The 19,069-nt window shown below is 54.3% G+C and overlaps 1 protein-coding gene across 1 annotated transcript in view; it reads left to right on the top strand.

The window, feature by feature from the left end:
- MYO18B (myosin XVIIIB) overlaps positions 1 to 18,863 on the top strand; it is an 81,164-nt gene extending 62,301 nt beyond the window's left edge. Inside the window, exons 36-41 of the mRNA XM_062589747.1 lie at positions 99 to 284; positions 8,455 to 8,588; positions 9,038 to 9,079; positions 9,447 to 9,599; positions 15,973 to 17,285; positions 18,639 to 18,863. Of these exons, the coding sequence (XP_062445731.1) occupies positions 99 to 284; positions 8,455 to 8,588; positions 9,038 to 9,079; positions 9,447 to 9,599; positions 15,973 to 17,284 (1,827 nt within the window). The 3' untranslated portion in view covers position 17,285; positions 18,639 to 18,863. The remainder of the gene's footprint in view (positions 1 to 98; positions 285 to 8,454; positions 8,589 to 9,037; positions 9,080 to 9,446; positions 9,600 to 15,972; positions 17,286 to 18,638) is intronic.
- Positions 18,864 to 19,069: the final 206 nt, after the last annotated feature.

Genomic DNA, 19,069 nt, shown 5'->3' with positions numbered 1-19,069 from the left:
CTCGCCCGGCCACCGCTGCCACCACGTTGGGGAACGAAGCTCCGTGTAATTCTTCCCTCGGTCCCCGCGTCACCGCGTGCCGCCTCGCTCCTCCCCAGGTGCTGGTGCTGCGCTTGCGGGACAGTATCATCAAGATGGGCGAGGAGCTGGAGAAGGCGGCCGAGTCGGAGGCGCGGCAGAAGGAGAACGCCAAGTACTACCAGATGAGGATGGAGGAGATGAAGGCCGATATGAACGAGCTGGTTCAGAGGGAGCTGGAGTCCAGCCGCCGGCGCATGGAGCTGGTAAGAGGCTGCTGCCGCCGCCGGTCCGTGGGGTCTGAGGCCCAGAGAGTCCCCTGCGTAACGGGGCATGGGTTTTTGGCTGTTCACGCCTCAGGGATAGTCGCCAGGTTTTTCAGGCAGCTGCGTCCCGTTTGCAGACCCTCACGATGCACCTCACAGCCCCTGGAGCCCAGCCGCAGGACTGGCCTTGTTCCAGGTCCGTGCTGTCCTCTCTTGGTTGGGCAAAGACTCTGGAGCATGTTTGTGGCATGTGGAGACCCCAGCTGTGCACGGTGCCGTGGCCTCCTGGTGCGAAACCAGCAGTGCTTTGGCCATGGTGGTGCTCTGCCAGGGAACTTGGCAGCTGTGTCGATGAGGGACGCCGGGAGAGCGCGGGGTGAATGCGGTCCGGGGGCGCGCGGCCGGTGTGGCTTGGCCGATGCCCCGGCCAGGCGGGCGGCGAGGTGCCGGCGAAGCTCCCAGAGCCTCCTGCTGTCTGTCACATCAGCCTGCTCTGCGGAAACTCCCGTAACCTGCAGAGTGGCCCGAGGGTCCCGGAACAAGAAGTAATTTTCTGCTTGATGTTTTGTGCGCTCGGGTTGGAGATGCGTCTAGCCTGTGTGGTGTTAGCCGGCCTCAGCGCAGGAGAGGAGGGCTTCACGGGCTGCTGCCTCGGCGGTTTGTCCTGGGTTTGTTCACGTCAGCGTGTCGGGCTCAGCTGTGACGAGCAGAGCCGGGAGAGCTCTCCGAGCGGCTCTCTCAAGGTGCAGTGAATTGCTTCTCTTCCCTTCTTAGACAGAAGTCATTTAACCAAAGCTATTACCGTGGCTCTAGGAGCTCCCTTCCCTGCAGCCGCGCTGGCATGCCTGGGCTGTCCCTCTGCTCCGTGTTTTGTTCCAAGAAGGAAATTGCTTTGACTGCTCAGCCCTAATAAATCCTGAGAAGTTCCTCGGGTTACTGCTGGCCACCTTCTTAGCAAAGCTCGTGCTGCGTTTGAGGCCGTCGGCCGGCTCCTCCGCGCGCCGCGGGCTCGGCCCTCCCCGCGGCCAGGTCCTCGCGCCGTCCCGTCGGCTCCTGCCGCCCGGCCCGTGTGCCAGGCGCTCCCGGTGAACAGCTAACCTGCTCTGCGTGCGCGCAGCCCCGGGCAGATCCTGAGAACGCAAACATTGATCCACTTCCATTTTACAACCTTCTAGGAGCGTTTCTTTTCACGGTGGGTTTATTCTAGTAACTGAAAGGGAAGTGTTGCTTCCAAGCAGTAATTGAAAGATGATGGCCATGCTAGAAGCAGTTATTTTATTAATAATCTTTTATTTACCAATCAAGTAGATTTCACCATTTATTTTACCCTGAGGCTGCCAGCCTTTCTAAAGGGAATGGTGTTTTAGCGACAATTATTTCCGTTTTCTGAGCGTGCCGCGTACGTGCGTTGTCCTTGCTGTGCCATTGGGTGCTGCGTGCTCGGCTGCAGGAGGGACCCCTCTCACCCAGGCAAGAAATGAAACCCGCCACGGGGTCCGAGGCTGTGCAGCACGGATGCTCGCCAAAGAGCTGAGATTTTAAAATAAGCAGCTTTGCTTGGCGAGTCCTAGTCGCTCCCGGTGACCCAGGAAGACTCCGCCGAGCTCCGGCTGGCTGCAGCACCGTCGGCTCGGCCGGCAGCAGCCGAGCCCGGGGTTGGGATTCCTGTGGCGTTCTCTGCTGGCACCGGGAGAGAAACAGAGGTTTATTTGCTATGAAAACTGTATATTTATTGCAGCTTTGTTAGAAACGCAGTGTTGTGAAACACAGATGTGCTGTCTGCTAGGATATGGATGGATTCTTTTAACTGCTTTTTTGTATTTGTGCATGTATTTTTAGAAGCTTTTTGAATGTTTCATATAGAAATGTAAATCATGGGTATAGCAAGATGTTTGGTCTTCTTATCATGCTTCTGTTCTCACAATTGATGTTTTCCAAGAAATCTGAAATGGATTTTAGGGATGCCTCTCTGGAACAAGGGATAAAAGCCCATAAAAAGACAAGCTCATAAGCAAATACTAAAGGGCACTTGGATTTATCCAGACACCCAGATATTTGGGCTTATCTGACATCTGCTGTAGCCAGAGGCAGAAGGAAATGGTTAAGGAAGCCCTGCTGTAGATGGGTTCCCAGAGAAAACCCAGTCGCATCTGCAGCCATTCCTGGGTTTCGCCCCGCGGGACGGCTGCCGCTGGCTCGGGTGGTTCACGCCGCGGGAGCCAGGGAGCCCTTGGAGCAAACAGTGACAGAGGCGCGCAGCGAGCCGGGGGCTGCCGCGCGGAGGAGGATAACGCTCCCTGAAAGCAGAGACGTTCCTGCAGACTGTGTGTACTCTTAATATGCTTAAATAAAACATCGCAGGAGAGCTGTGATCTCAGAGCCCAGCCAGGCTTGTCAAGTGGCTGGCTGAGAGCATAAATAGTTAATAGAAAGCCACTTACAGCTCTGCTCCCGTTAAATCTCACATCAATTATAAATACTGCATGAATTATTCACTTAACATTGCTTAAGTCTAGGACTGCACCTAACATTTTTATTTATTTATTTAAGTAAACAGTTATGAGGTCCTGGGCTTGCCATGGACTATGTGGATTTAAGGAATACATTAAAGGGACATATTCACTGTACCAGTCGGGGTTCAAGGTTTGATATTCTTTCCTGGGATCCTAAGACTTGAAAACTGTATGTAAGGATTGATACCTGATACGTGCAATGGTCTAGGCTAGTATCTAGCGGTGGTGGAGACACTTGAAAACCCTTTACTGCTACAGGAGATCGATATTCCACTATCCCAGGCACTGGACAGCCATCTTCATCTTTCATTCCCTCATTTTTTAATCTGGCTTTGGGCAGTTGGGAGGCAGCAGCTTCCTCATTCCCATGACATTCAAGCAAAGCGGGGAAAATACAGAAAAGGGATGGGAGCCTGGAAAGCTGGCTGCCAGGCAGATGGCTATGCCTTATGAATTTGCTAAGAAGAATGGGCTTTGAATGCTTTCCAGGCCTGGTGCCATCACACCGAGGGATGTATGTTTTCTTTTGGAGGTGGTAGTACTTGGTCTCACTTCCCTCTATCTTTGCTTCTGTCTCATGTACCAGATATCTTCCATGGAGCTGTGGCTCCTCTTCCTACAAAATCTGGATCTCAGCCTGCAACAGCTACTTGTTCTTCCGCTGCTGTGCTGACACCCAGAGCGTGAAAGGCTAGACCCAGCTGCCTGCTCTCCTTGGGCTATAGCAAAAGCTGAATTATAGAAAGAATGGACAGATGGATTTCCAAGTTAGAATAAATCCTTGAGGGCCTAAAAGCAAGCCCTATTCTGTTATCTTATCGTAAATGCACGTGCATTCATGTTTGTCCTGATTCATGAAGTACTTGGAGATACCACTACCTCGTGTTGTACAGGGAAGGCCAGAGTGGAGGTTAGGACCTTGTGGGCCCCAGATACATAGATGAAATCTTGCTGAGATGAGCTTCCCTCACTACAGCCATGCCAATACCCACCAGCTGGGATTTTCTCTCCTCGTGCGGTTGCAAGGGCTGGGTGCCCCAAGGTGCTTGGCACAGTCTGGGCTCGAGGGCTACGATGGAGATGGGTAGATGGTTTGGCATGGGCCTTGGGAAAACAGTGGTGTATTTTCAAGATGCCTCATTTCAGCTAGGCTGTCTAGACAGGATTGCTCTGAGGTGCCCACAGCACCTGAAAACCCTGGGCAGGGGCATGGACACCTTGTGGCACCCTATAACATGTCTTGTCTTGATGGGAGCTTCCGGGAGAGCATTCACCTCTGTACCAGCAGGGTTTCTAGAGCAGAGGTGCAATATGCAAACGACCACCAGCTCAGCAAGGACTGAGTCACCTTTTAGATATTAATTCTTCCACTTACATGCCAAGTAGTAGATGATAAGTTTAAAGAAGCTCGCGTTTCTATAAGGGCGTACATATGGCTGTGCTTTCTGTTGAGCTGCCCATAGCCACCTGGATTTCCGGAGAGACCAGGAAAGGGCTGCTGGAGTGGGACAGAGAGTGTGCAGGCTCCCTGCATGGGGCTCGGGGCATTTCTACGCATTCAGCAGGACGCAAACGGTGGCTCTGATCTCTGTTAATGCGAAGCTGAGATTTGGCACGGCGCTTCCCGCGTTACCTCGTTACGGCAGAGAGGAGATGCTGACCTTTGAAGTCAGCATGTACATACTTCATCTTGAAGTCAGGTTTCTTTAATGAAGCTGTGGAATTTGTAAGCAAAAAAATAACTATTTTTACTGAAAATTGAAATACAAGTGTTAAAATATTCTGCACTCGGGAATTTTTCTAGGGTGAGAGTCACAGTGTAAATAACCGTTTTTATGGTTCGTATGATAGAATATATCCTTCATAATTACAGTCATGTTATCACCATGCAATCCAGCACAGTGTAGCATAATATAGCCTGGTATTTATGAACTTTTTTTCATATGCAAGGTTTAAAGGTTTCAGTGAACTTGACGAAAGAAATATGAGTTGTTTATGCTTCTAGCCAAGAGTGCAGCACTCCCACCCAGCCAAAGTGAAGGCTCTCACCAGGGCCTGAAAGAAATGCTCTGATCTTTCTGCAGCCCTCATCTCCAGCATTTCTCAGTTTAGGTCTTTTGGAGCTGCTTTTTTCTTTAAAAGCTAATGGCTTTTGTTAAATGTAACTACAATTATCATCAAAAGAAGTCAGTCCTTAGAGGTGAGATAGGGTGATAGGGAATCTGATAGCGAAAGCTCCACCTCTGTGCTAATTAGCGCTGTGGTATGGAAGGCATGTGATTTCTGTTTTGCCATTAAAGAGGTAAATTCTTCAGGAAATCATCAACACTTGTGGTTGCTAACTGCAATTACAGTAATGCTGTGTTTGCAAGAGGAGACGGAGACACTAACCTCGTCTCACTTGAGACTTCAATTGCAGAAATTTTGTCACTTTAAACTTTCTGAAAACCTGAAGGTTAATTACTTAATTAAAAATAATAATGATTGATGAGTACTGCAGGTGTTTGCTAAATTATTCAAATAGAGGCAATCCAAATTGGGCTAATTAGATTACATTTCACTTTGGGTAGATGGGAGCTTGCAGAGGTTATGTTGTGGCAGCAGGCCACAAACAGACATAAAAGACAGCGATGAGGATGTGGTGCTTGGTGCTCTGTGGCACCTGTCTGGGCGTCCTGTCTCATCCCATAAATTTTTTCACTACTGTTTTTGCTTATCTCTTTTTAACTTACCTTCAGATGCTTCCAGGACAAAATTAGATGAAACAGATGTTCTTAAGAAAAGTCATAAATCCTTTTCCAGGGAAGAAGTGAGGGCAAGCCTAGAAGAGGTGTGGTGAAGCAGGGGCAGGAGGTAAGTGGGTGGGAGCTAGGTGTCCCCCGTCCTCGTGTCCCTAGCAGGGATGGGCACCAGCAGAGGCCATGGTTTGGATTAACGGTGGAGGGCAGAAAGGGTCCAAACCCTCCTGCTCTGCAGCAGGACGCTCTCTTCAGCCACGCCGTATGGGCTGGGAAGAGGTTGAACCTTGAAGAGTGTCTTTGTTCCAGCTGTGTTTGAAGAAGCAGCTGCAGCTGACCGCAGGGGGACCGGACGGGCTGCCGAGAGCGCTCTGTCCTTGCCTCATGCGGAGGTCGCGCTTCTCTGAACCCCCTTTGCTTGGGTGCTCGCTGCCTCCTGTGTGACGGTCTTGCTGATGTGCTACAAAATGTTTCTGCCAAAGCTAAGCGGGGGCGAAGTGCCCTGAGGTGCCCAGTTTTCTGGGAGAGCTGCAACGCAGCAGCGATGCCTTTCCTACGTGGTAAACCTGCTCCTTCGTAGCGCGCTGGGCTGGAAACTGGTGGCTTCGTGGTGGGCACTGGCAGGGTCTTAGGGAGTTGTGGTGGCCCCCAGGAGCCTTGGGCAGGATGAGTGCAGAGAGGTTACCTGAAATAAGGGCAAGGGCAGCTGCCGGGCTGGATTTGCCAGGGCCACGCTGACGAGCGTGCAGCTCTGGCACTCGCGCGAGGAATTCACTTTTTTTGCTGTCTCCATAACTCGTCCGGCTCTTCACGGCGGGAGCAGGTCCCGCGGGAAGGGTGCTGGCGGGAGCGGCTGCAGTTCCCGGGGCCTCGTGTGCCGGCGATGCCGAGCTATCCTGAGGGAGCCGTTATCTCTTTAATTCCTGTTCCCTGCCGGGAGCGTTAACCTCAGCCTGCCGGAGCAAGGCTCGTGAGCTGCCAGCCGAGCAAGGCCCGCGGGGATTTGGCAGTGCTGTCCGTTAGGGCAATGTGTCCCCTGAAACGCTGTGACGTGGCGAGATCTGGATTGGAAATGCCTGCAAAAACAGACAGCAAATACTGTGTTTAATTAGCAGGATGGGTCCAGCTCCTTGGATTGATGGACCGGTTTGAGGCAAGGGCTCAGGTCCGCCGGTGGAAACGGCGCCCGGAGTTTGCCGGCATAGGAGGGTTAAACCTACTGTAACCCTCTGCAGCCCTTAGAGACCCCCGTAACCCTCTGCAAAGCAAAAAAAAAAAAAAAAAATTATTGGATTGTTCAATGAAAAACAGAACAGTTTCGAAGCCAAGGACTAATAGTCCTGCTGCATCCTCCCTGGCGTACGGGAGCAGCTCCAGCCCGCTGTCGGGAGCGTTTAGGCTTTTCGAAGTCTCGCGTCTGGTACGCGCTGCTTTGCAGTAACCTGTGCCTCTCTACCGGAGAGGGAACGAGCGCGTTCCCAAGGGCCGATGTGACCAACTGACATGGAAACCCTTGGGAGCTGCAGTCCGACAGCTCAGCCTCTTCCAGGCCGACAGCTCCTGATCTGTCCCCTCGTGTGACAGCGGCTGCCGGCAGGGAACGGCCCCGCGGGCGCAGGGAGGCGGGGGCGGGCGAGCGGCGGCCCCTCTGCACCCGGTGGTGCAGGCACTGGCTGCCTCCTGCCTCCGAGGAAGAGCGTGGTCCTCCGGGAGCCGGCCGGCCGGTGCCCCCCATCCCCGCGAGCGTGGGAACGGGCACCAGAGCCGTCCTCTCGCGGGCAGTGCCCGGCTTTCCCTAGAGCAGGCGGAGGATGCTGTTTCTCAGCCAGCGTTTCCCCCTTTTTATTTCGTTCCCTTTCCCGTTCAGAGGAAACGGGAAGCCAGCAGTGCTCTGCGGTGCGTCCTCACTGAGGGTGTTGGCATTCACACCAGTTGCTGTATTAAAAGGGGAAAACGCTTCTTGCATCTACATTTAGATTGAAACAACACGTGGCAAAGGTGTCTAATAGCTAGCTGGAATAGCGCTGCCCTGGTGCTGGGACATTCATTGTCAGTTTATGTTGTGAAGATGATTTTTTACATTTCAAATTTAATTATGTTAATATAATTATTCCCTTCCTTGAGAAAATTGTGTAGTACAGCTACATTATGTTTGAATTTAAGAGGAAGGGGCAAAACAGGTCCTTTTCCTGCAGGCTTAAATTTTGGTGATACCAGCTGAAAGCAGCGGGTGCCTCTGATGGGCGAGTGCTGGGAGATGCTCCGCCGCGCAGGTGCAGCCTCGCGCTGCCCGTTCGTGGCGAAGCGCCAGGCACCGGGCCGGCCCGGGGGCTTCAGCTGCGCTGCAGCTCGCGGGGGGCAGGGGCGTCCCCGAGCGAGCGAGAGGGGCCCCCGCGCTCCTCCCGGGCTGCGTGTCCCCGCTCCGCGGCCCCCGCGCTGCTCCGCAGGGAGGGCGCCCAGCGCCGCTCCGTTCTCCCACCTCCTCTCCCGGCCAGTGCTCAGAAATTCCCGTGCGGAAACCAGTCCTCCGTGCACTTGGACAGTGATTGAACGGGCTGGCAGCTTCGATCGAGTTAAAATCGCAGCTTACACGCTCTCTCCTGTCTCTTCTCCTTCCTCCTTTCCTCCTTGCCATGGGATGCTTTAGAGAGCCGCACGAAGAACTCCTGCGTAGCTGGGCTCTGGAAAGACCTGGCAGGGCTTCGGCTTCCCGTGCTCCTCCTCTCGTAGAGGGTGACATCCCTATTAGCGACTTTTGCACCAAAAAGTGGTGCTCGCAATCCCTCTGCGCCAGAAAGCAATGGCAGGGAAGAGCCCCGGGAGGGAGGCGGCGGTAGCGCAGCGCCGGGCGAGGGGAAGGCGCGGGGCAGCCGGCGCGGCGGGCGGGCGGGCGGGCGCTGACGGCTGCCCCGCGCGCAGGAGACGCGGGTGGAGGAGCTGGCCGCGGTGCGGCAGGCGCTGCAGGCGGACCTGGAGACGGCCATCCGGCGCATCGCGGCCCTGCAGGCGGCCCTGGAGGAGGTGCAGAGCGGCGACGAGAGCGACGCGGACAGGTAGGTGCTGGCGCCCGCGGTGAAAACCCTGCGCGGCCTCCAGCCGCGACAACGAGGGGGACTGCAGGGCTCGGTGAAATGGGGCGGATTAGGAAGCTTATTGTAATAGGAAAAAATGGGCAGAAATCTTTGCAAGAAACTTATGGATTCTGTGGATTCTTTTGCCTCTAAGTTTTCAGCTGTTATTTCCACAAACCTCCGATTTTACTCTCTGTCAGGCTCCTAAAAGAGCGTTGTGACAGGTTGCAGCAACGTTTTGCTTTGCTCAGATAAAGCCCTTTCAGTTCTGCTCTGAGCAGCACTGATGGTCAAAGCAGCAAGATGTATTACGGTTAATCGGCGAAGTTTTCCACCCCCTTAGCCGCAGGCTGGCTGCGGCGGTGCTTTAGCACCAGGACAGTGCAAACCGGGGGCACAACTAACGCTCAGCTCCGCTTCCTTCCTTGCAGCGTGCAGACGGCCCGGGAGTCGCGCTGTTCGAGGAGAGAGACGTAAGTGAGCCCTGAGGAGCGCTGGCCGCCCAAAGGTTTGGAGCTCGGGGTGACTGGGAGCCGGGATATTGGCTCGCGGCTGCCGAGAGCGTGTTTGCCGAGGGGCCGGGGTGCGCGGTGGCCGCAGCGCCCTGGGCGCGATGCCAAGTGTGCTCCCGTGAGCACGGGCACAGCACCAGGTGCGCTCCCGTCCCGCGTGCCGCGGGAGCATCCACCGGCTGCGCTCCCTCTGTTACACCGGGGTAGATGCCCTCGTTTTCCCCTTGCTGTAATAACCAGAGCAGAGGCGGTTCCCTGGGGCCGCAGCGGTGCGGGGCCCCCTCTCCGTCCCGGTGCCCGTGCTAACGGGGACGTGTCCTGCCCGCAGGGACACCCGCTCCAGCCTGGGCTCAACGCTGAGCCTGGAGCCAGAAGAGAGCATCCGATCCTGGCTGGGCTCGGCGGCGGGCTGGTCCTCCCCGGCAGGGAGCAGCGTGGCGGGCAGCCTCTCGGCGCAGTCCAGCAGCGCCCGCAGCCTCAGGTAAGAGCCCTCCTGGCATCCCCGGCTGTGGCGCGGCCGTGGCGGACTGTGCGGCCGGCGCCGGCCTCCCAGCAGCTTTCCTCCTGGGGAAGCTGTGAGCACTCGATGGCAGCTCTGGTGCCTTACGCAGTGGGAAGGGAAATATCCTTCTGCAAGGGTTAGGGTTGCAGCAGCCACTGGAGAATTAGCAGCCAGTGGAGAATTAGAATTTAAACCTCTGTGTATTTCTTGATCTTATGCAATATGAAAAAAAAAAATCCCATGCGCTAGGCAGGAGCGTGCTGCGGGCACCCCTGCGTTTGCACCGCACGGGCCCGGGGCCGCGGCAGAGCCAGCCGGGAGCTGTCGTCCCGCCGGGAGCTGTCGTCCCGCAGCGGCCAGCCTCGCCCGAGCAGCCGCCGCAGCCCCGGGGATCCCGCTGTCCGGGCGGCCGGCGCTCTGCTGCGGGCTGGCGCTCGTGGGAATGGCACGGGGCTCCCCGAGCAAGTGCTCCTGGCCTCCCCGGGCTCGAGGTGATTCCCTCCACCTTGTGCTGTATCCTCAGGGGCTCCCACTTGCTCTCGCTGACTTTTATTTTCTTGTGGGGGGGGGGAAAGATCCGAAAGTCACAATTTCAACAAAATTTAGAAAACGTGAAATGTATGAGCCAGACAGTTCTCACAGCCCTCCGAGCCCCAGTTTCCCACTGGTTTTCATAGGTGGGCCTGGGGAACATGCATCAGGGCAGTGCCTGCTGCCTCTCGACCTCCCAGGTGGTTGCCGCTGCTCACGGATGAACGAGGGGAGACAGAAAAGAGCTCTGAGGCCCGTGCGCCGCAGCCGTCCCCGTGGTGCAGCCGGGTCTGGCCCGGGTGCCCGCGGCCGTGCGGCGTGTGCCCTCGCTGGGAAGGCAGCCTTGGGGCCAGGGTGACCGTTGCACAGATTCGTTTCTCAGAGACATTGCAGTCAACACTTTTGCTGGTGCCTATTGATTTAATTGTTGTTTTTCCTTCAAGCTAATATACCTTAGAGAATATTGAGGAAAAAATTATTTACAGGCATTGCTAGTGAAATAACCCAAGCAGTTTAAAGCAGAGTTACTTTATTAGTTCGTTAATACTTGCTCTGTAATGAAAAATACATGCAGCCTCCCATTTCGCACAGCATGTCTGTGTTCAGAGCACTTTAACTAAAGAAATATTTTAGTTGGCTTAGGGGCTTGCAAGGCTCCACTAACAACGTTTGCAAGGCTGTAGATTTGCAAGTGCTTGGAGGGGAGCGAAGGAGTTGCTGAAGGCAGGACGTGGGCAAGCGCTAAAGAGGCGGTGTGCTGCCGCCCCGGCGCAGGCGCTGCCAGGCGTGCAGGGGCAGTGTGCCGTGCCGGGGCGCGGGCGCGGGAAGCCCCGGGGGTGGCGGGGTCGGGTCCCGCACGTCCGGCCCCGGGCCTGCCGCGTTTCGGGCCGGGCGCTTTCCAGGAGGCGCACGAAGGAGCTCGGTGCAAGGCCGAGGCGTTTAAGGTCAAAGCATCAAACGAAGGAAGGTAGTCGCTGCCGCGCCGGGATCAGTGGGACGTTAGATGAAAGTCGCTGCATCAAAAACGTGCTTCAAGCAGTAAAACATCCCTTGATGTATTCTCTAGGGATAATTTAAAGAGACAATGTAGTCTGTTTGAGGATTTGTATGCCGTATGCTCACTCTTTCACTGCTGAAGATGCATTTATACACTTTAACACAAAATATGTTAATTTTTGACGGTGATGCTGAGGGGTACAAGCAAGCTGGAGAGCAGCCCAAGCACTCGCATGGCCCGACTGCCTCAGCTCGGCTCAGAGCCGAGTGGCACTCGGGTTGCTCGGCAAAACCCGTGGCTGGAGCGCGGCTGGTGCGTGGTGCTTGGTCGCAGCGGGGCTCCCTCGCCCGCGCAGCCGCTGGCCCTGGCAGAAGCGGGCATCTGCAGCAGACTTACACTGTTTTACCCTTTCCTCTTTTGCAAACAGAGATCTACAAAGTGGCAGGCTTATAAAAAATATATAAAAAAAATAAAAAAAAGTTTTTTGCATAATGCATAACCTGTGGAATTTCCTGCCACAGGATTTTATGGAAGCTGTAAGTGTGCAGGGATTGAAAGAACGACTGGCCAGATGCATGGAGGCAGGGCCAGAGGAGGCCACCAGCCTGCATCTGTGGCTCGGGACGTTGCTAGTGCTTGGGTTCCCAGGGATGGTGCATCAGAACACCATTTTTCCTGCTTTTCTATCCGTTTCTTGGGGTCCTGGCTGGCGCTGGGTGCAGTGGGCCGTGGGCTCCTTGCAGCGTTGTTGCCCTTGGCTGGACAAGAAGGTGCGAGGGCAGGCCGTCTGCAGCTCCCAGGAAGGAGGTGCGAGCGGGCGCCCACGGTGCCCGGCGGCCGCTCCGTGGGTGCGGGCAGCGTCCCTGCACCTCCCGCCCGCCGCAGCACCCCACGCTCGCCCTCTGCCCATGCGCACGGGGAGGACGGTGGCTGAAGGCATTGCAGAGGCTCTTTTGGTGTCCATCTAGCATCCGTCTGCTCCGTACTTAGGCACGGTTTCGTAAATGGGTGCTCTAAGTTTATATGATTTCCAAGGCTCTCATTTCGTTGAAGACATTAGCATTAAGGCTCCCTGTTTGTATTCTGTAGAGATCTGTCCTCACCGAGTTCAGCTGCTTTGCCTAGTAGCATAACTAAATATTACCAGGATTAATTTCCTGAAGAGCAAGTCCCCTGGCAGCTGATAGCTAGAACGTGCTGGAGCAGTCTGAGCTTGTCCATTGGTGGCCAGGCAGGGCTGAGACCTGCGCGCAGGTGACGGTGGGAGCCCTGGCAGCAGCCCCCGACCCGGCTGCAGTGCCGCGCTCCATCGCAGCATCCCGATAGGAAAGGTTTATCTCTAGCCCTAAGCACCTCTGGGAGGGTTTGGTCCAAACAATCTAACTCTGATCGTAACTAAATGGCAGTAAATCAGAAATTACAGCTTATATCGTATTACTGAGCTGAAACGCGCTGAATTTATAATAAAAGGGCAGATATGTAGGCTTGGGGATTAATAAAGAGAACTTACTGCACCGACCACGGCCGTTCTGGTAGGACATTTATACCCAGACCTGGCAATAATGTGACAATCTGGCTCTGCTCTGAGGTTCGTGAAAAGGCAAATTGCAAATCCCAGTGTTGTAGCTGCATTTGGCTTCAGCTAATCTAAGATGGAAATATTAGAGAGGAGGCTATATGAAATGCAAACAAACAGGAGATGAGTCTGGGAAGGTAATAAAAATGAGATCAGAGAAGGCGAGCTCTTCCTTATTGACGCTCCTTTGTCTTACGCTAGCACCCAGTAATGAAAAATGAATCTTGTTAGCCTTCACTTCTCAGTTGTACGTGTGGGTATTTCCTGAACAAACAGCTGTCAAAAGCTAGAGAAACGAATATAAGGCTATAATCTGCGGTGTAGTGCCTAGAAACGAGGGATTTGATTAATCGTGTTCTTTAATTTTCTGCTATTTAAATGCTTGTACAAAATGTTTGGGAAGCAAGGCTAAATCTTAATAAATATGACACCTCGCAGAGCTGGAATAAACCATCGAGTTTTTTTATTAGGAAGCAAATCCGCAATCTTGCCTCGTGCCGGGGGGTCGCTGCTGTGGGCGGCAGAGCGGTGCGGAAGCGGCGCCCCGGGCTCCGCGGCCGCCGCGCGTCTGCCACGGTCGTGCTAGAACATCCTCGTGTCAGGAGCAAGTCGGATGTTCTGAGACCTGGGAACTCCTCTGTACATGATGGCTTGACAAGAAAATACTCTTCTGGCAGAAATTAGGCCAATTTATGTTCTGTCCCTGAAATGGAGCTGTCTTGGCTTCTTTTCTGAGCGAGGAGAAGCATCCCAGCCACGCTTTTTATCTGGTCATGTGCTGCAATGCATGTGTGGATTTTATTGTATAAATTATTTCAACTAGCATAATTGTAATCATGTTAATTGCTGTGTAATCTTCACTAATTATTGTTGTATGTCATTTGCTTTGGTGTGAATGGCATATTACAGAGTTCGGTTTGGCTTACAGATGCCTGTGGAGCGCTGCGCTGGGGCCTATTTCTGTCTCCGACTTGGGAAAACCGTCTTCCGTGCGGGCTGGAGGAGCCTCTGCGGCTCGTCCTCTCCGCTGGGAAGAGCAGCGGGGACGGCCGCTTCGGCGCCCCGGCCCCGGCGCAGCACCGGTGGCGGCTTGGCCCACGATCAGAAACTTGCTGCGTGGTTGAGATCGGCTCCTGGCGGGCGGGCTCCTGGTGCGGGCAGCAAGCCGCGGGCGCCCAGCGGCCGCGGGGCCGGCGGCCGGGCTGCGAGCGGCAGCGCGAGCACGGAGCAAAGCCAGAGCAGCGTTCCCTCAGCAGCAGTGTTTCGGCTTCTCGAGAGGCCGCTGGGGCTTGGCAAAGTGAGTCAGGACAAATTTGTATAATTTTTTTCCCCTCCAAAGCTAGAAACAAATGGTTGCTTGATGGTTTTGCTTTTGGTTCACAGTGGGAAACGTCACAACAAGTACCTTCACTTAGAATTCACCAGCTCAGCTTTTGAGACAGAAATGAAAATGCATTTGATTCAAGATGGAAAAAAAAGAAGGGGAAACCCACAGTGTTTCAAAATTTCGTTCCAACAATTGAATTCCAAAGTTGTTTGTACTAACAGGGGACGCCTGGCGCTGGCAGGCTCCGGGCGTGAGCAGAGCGGGTACAAATCGTGCCTGCTCCTGCGGCGTGCAGCCGCGCCGGCGGCTGGCACCGCTGCCGAGCGGAGCCGGGGCCGGCGCAACCCTCCCGGCTCAGCCCCGAGGAGCGCGGGGCCTCGGGCTGCCCAGGCCCGTGTGATACCAGAGCAAAGCTGCTCGTGGCCTGTCCTTTCTCACCCCTCGTCTCCCCTCCCGTCCCTCACCTCGGGGCCGTTCAGTTCAGGCCGGGGGATCGAGGGCTGCTTTGGCCTCCTGGCGTCTAGGGCAGATGCAGCCAGGGATGGAGATGGGAGATCTTGGCTTCGGCAACCAGGCTTCCCAGGAGGGGAAATGATAATGATTTTTGCTGGAAGGACTGGAGTGTTTTGGATGCTGGAAAGAAAGGGGAAAAGCATCAAAAGCTGAAAAATGCTGGCAGCATTTTCCCATTGCACAGTGCCTTCTTGCTGCAGGTTCAGACCACACGAGTTATTTGCAGTTTCATTTAAAACCGCGTCGTCAATGTTATTTGGAAACAAGGAGAGTGACTGGAACAATTTCTGTGCAAATCGTCCTGCAAGGCTTACACCAGCTATTTAAGTAAGATACAATTTAGGATCCTCAGAACCGGCTCTGGTGGACTGTGCCGAGCCGTTACGCAGCCGCGAGACGCGAGCGGTGTGCGGTCAGTCCGGGAGGTTGCTGCGTCCGGCCGCTCACCCTTGGCGGTTACTTCGTTCTGTGCCGAACACCGATGCAGTTAGGGCCCGTTTGGGCTGAAACGGCGGCGGATTTGCAACGCGCAGCCTCGCCCTCCCAAGCTGGTGGCCCGGCCCGGCCCGGCGCGTCCCGCCCTCGCTGGGCTCCCTGCCCTCCAGCCGCTGCCATTGCCATTCTTTCGCGACCATCCCTGCGCGTTAGGTCTGAGAGGCCTTTGCCAAGTTCTGCTCGGTTCCCTAACGGGCAGGTTTTTCTCTGAACTGCAGTTGTTTAGAAAGGAAATCGGTGCGAGCAGGTGCAGGAAAGCCTGTGACCCCCCCTTGCGATGCGCTGTCCTTTGCATTCGGGTGTCGCGGTGCAGCGAGGCCCCGTCCCCTGGAAGCGGGTCGGGGGCTCCTTGCCGCTCGCGCTGCCTGCGCAGAGCCCGCGTGTCCTGCCGGACCCCCGAACGCGGGGGGTTCGGCCCCCGGTACCTGCTGCTTGTGTTCAGCCCACGGCCACGCATCTCTTGTGCTTGTGCAGTTCATAAATTTTTTTCCCTCCCAGAGGGAGCGTTGGTGAAACGCAGCCTGCGGTAATGCCGAGAGGCATTTGGGGTGCTTCGTGAGGGCGTTTCGTAATATCTCAGAGCATTACCTTTGGTTTTGGCAGAAATAAAATAATTATTAATTGCTGTAATCTATCAAGAGCAATGGAGAATTTGAGGTATGTGTTCGTTTGGCGGAGTTAAAGTAGATCATGCCACATGCTGTATGCCATTGATTTAACCTGGTTAGTTTGCTCAGAGTTTTTAAGGTAAAAATTTTGAGCATTGCTGAACTTATTACTGTGGCAGCTAAAGTTTATTCTGAGATTACCATGCAAATATAGGCTTTTCAGGGCTTCGACTTGTCCTCCCTGAATGACGTTACAGTTACTCGAAATCATGCAATTTAAGCTAACACAGATATCTGTTGTTTAGGATGAACAAAGATGTCAAAGAACCAGAAATGAACCGTCCAGCTTCATCCCTCAGTGCCGGAAGGTCTGTTGATGCTGCAGATGCTGGAAAGGTTGCAAGTCCCTTGCTTGGTGCTAGAAGACGGGAATATGCAAAACCTCTAGCAGACAAAGAGGAGGTTGAGAGTCAGCAAAGACCGGCAGAGAGCCGAGCAGTGACTTCTCCCTCTCCGGTGAGGAGATGGACCTCCCCCGCCCCAGAAGGGAGGCTTCCCAGCCCGCAGTCTCCAACTGTGACAAGAAGGAAGCTGTCTTCTGCACTAGAAGATAAGTTCCCCAGCTCTTCATTTGCGCTTTCTGAGTACATAGAGGAGCTGAGGAGGAAAAGGGCAACAGAAAAAGAGCAGGGAGCACTGGGATTAGATGACGCATCTCCACTACCAATTTACCAAACAACTGGTGCTTCAACCCTCAGACGCTGCAGGACTTTCAGAGAGGCTGATGATTCCCCAGTGAAGTTTGAAGTGAATGAGCCAAGAGAAAGTGAGGGAGCACCTGGAAGCCCTGGCCTCATACGTTCCTCTAGCCTCAAATGCATGGCCTCGGAGAAAGTGGAGCCAGCACGCTCTCCAGCACTAAAACGAGTATCAAAGTTCGGCTCCTATGACTCACTGCTACAAAATACTGATAATTCCTTTCCCCAGCTGAGCTCACCTGCTGCGGGAGCAGATGCACTCAATACTTTGAGACTTAAATCGTGGAGAAGTTGTCTCGAGCCGTCATTAGAGGAAGGAGGTGACATTGATGTGGGAAAGGATTCTCTGGTGTTTCAAAGCAAGCGGTTCAGCCACGACCCGGGCGAAGAGAAAGAGAGTGACCCATTCAGCTGGAAAATACCAACCCTCAACTACGAGAGGAGAACGAACGTTGACTTCGATGACTTCCTTCCGGCTATTCGGAAATCGTGCTCGACAAGCAGCCTGGCCAAACCCGGGAAGGACAGAAAGGACGGACAGAAGCCACTGACGGTTCGCTTTGAAGATCAGGCTGCAGCGGACAGTTCGACCTCCTCCGAGGTAAAGCTGACATCGAAGCAAAGCTCAGCCACCAAGGAGGACTCCGGAAACCTCTCCGACTCCACCTCGTCTTCCGGCTCAGCCCGTTCCTTTCGGAGTGCCGACAGCATCAAGCGCCGGCCCCGGCCCCAGAGACCCGACGGGGAAGGATGCAGCAGCGTTGCCACACTGAGCCCCAGAGAGCCCAGGCGATCGGAGGCCGAAGGCAAGGAAGATGATGTAAATAGTATTATGAAGAAATACCTGGGAAAAAACTAAGGTAAAGTTGAAACCCCCTGCTGAAACCCTCACCCGAGCTGAGCCCCTCCGGGGCCTTTAATCCCGTAACAGCAGATTTGCCTCGGAGGTGCTGTGAGACCCTGCCAGCGTCTCCCTGAGCCGTGTCCGGGTTAGCGGCTGCAGCCCGGCAGAGCAGGGCTTTTTGGCTAATTTGAAATTTGGTCTGGCTGGACACTCAAGACCACCCTGTCCGAGAAGGTGGGTCCTGTCCGGAGTCACACGTGTTTCCTGTAGGTAGCAGCTGACTCTGACAGCCACTTGGATCTGATTTTCATACTACAGCTGACACTTTGAGAATTAGGATTTATTACTGCAATCCAGGTTTGAAGGCAAAGTCCCTAATGAATGCACCACAACCGTAATTAAGTGTTTAAAATAGATTAGAAAAATGTTTTGTAAAACCATTGCCTTTAGACTAACTTGCTGGATGTCAAGCTGTGACCAAATTGACTAAGCCAACACAAGAAAGGAGCATGTGTTAATAAAACATTTCTTTCTGGGAAGCAAAATTTGCATAATGAAATGTCCCACTTTCCCCTAGACTTTATTTTAATAAACAGTAGTAACTGGCCTCCGTGATCTATGGAAACAAGGGACTGCAACCATGCAAAACACTTTACCGTTCTTTTGGAAGAGCATCTAAATAGGGAGCGTGTAATTTAAACAGAGATTGGAAGCGGCTCCCCAAAAGTCATGAGATGTTTTCTAAAATGAAACTGGTGTGTGTTTAGACATCCTTTGGCTTCTTTATGTTCCTGTTCTCTGCTTCACATAGTTGCAGATATTTTCAGGTCATCTGGGGGGCTAAGGACTTGCTTTTCTCTTGCAGTCACTTGACTCCAGGAGCTAGTGTTTTAAGTAAAAAAAAAAAAAAAAAAGGTGGTTTTCATAAAGGCCAAGCTAGTGTCTTGGGTTCTGCCGGCCAGGGGAAGGACACGCTGTAAAGAGCCGGAGGAGTACCAAACCTGGCTTCTTCACCCCAGACCGTGCAGCCCAAGCTGCAGCCCGTGCGAGGCTGCAGCCGGTAGCCTCAGCAGAGCCGGTCCTGCAGAAAGCCTGCTTGGGAGGACCAGGGCCTCCGCGAGCTGCAGCACCGGGCTGGTCTCTGCGGGGCGTCGCGGAGCTTTCTGCCTCGACGCGCCATCGCGGCTGCCAGCAGCCGCTCGGAGGAGCCGCCTCGGCCCCTGCGGCCCGGCTCCAAGACGAGCGCCCGCGCGAGGCAGCAACGCCGCGGGGAGCGGGCAGCGGGCAGCGGGTCGGGCCGTGCCGACCTGCGGCTTGCGGAGCACTTTGAGCGTTCGCTCCGTTGATACGTTCTTCTTTTACTTTTTAGTTTCCAGAAGCTGAGCCCCTACCTGAAGCTTTTATAATTTCACAGCTCTTTGAAGACAGATACGTATGTGGTTTGATTGGCTCTGACCACCCTGGGACATCTTGCTTTTCCTGGACACGTCACACTGGCAGGAAAGACAGCGATGCGGTGTATGCTGCCATGGGAGGCTGTATGCTGATGTCTGCTTGGTTTTTACAAAATAAAATATTTGCTTCTTTGACATAAGCCTCTTCCTGTCTTTCCGTTCCCCGCAGTGCGAACAGGTATGTGCAAGCAGAAGGGGTTCGCCGCTGCCGAGCGCGGCTCGCGGCTGCAGCACGCTGCACGGCACTTTTCTGCAAGATAGACACGTAGTCCTGGAGACTTCTCACTGGAAACTCTGCCTCTCCTGTCTCTGCTCATGAAACCCTCTTTTCCCAGTCACAATCCTC

This window comes from Rhea pennata, chromosome 17, assembly GCF_028389875.1.
Source record: "Rhea pennata isolate bPtePen1 chromosome 17, bPtePen1.pri, whole genome shotgun sequence".
NCBI classification, from domain to species: domain Eukaryota; kingdom Metazoa; phylum Chordata; class Aves; order Rheiformes; family Rheidae; genus Rhea; species Rhea pennata.
Note: the sequence above shows the minus strand (reverse complement) of the source record. Positions and strands in the feature narration are given on the sequence as shown.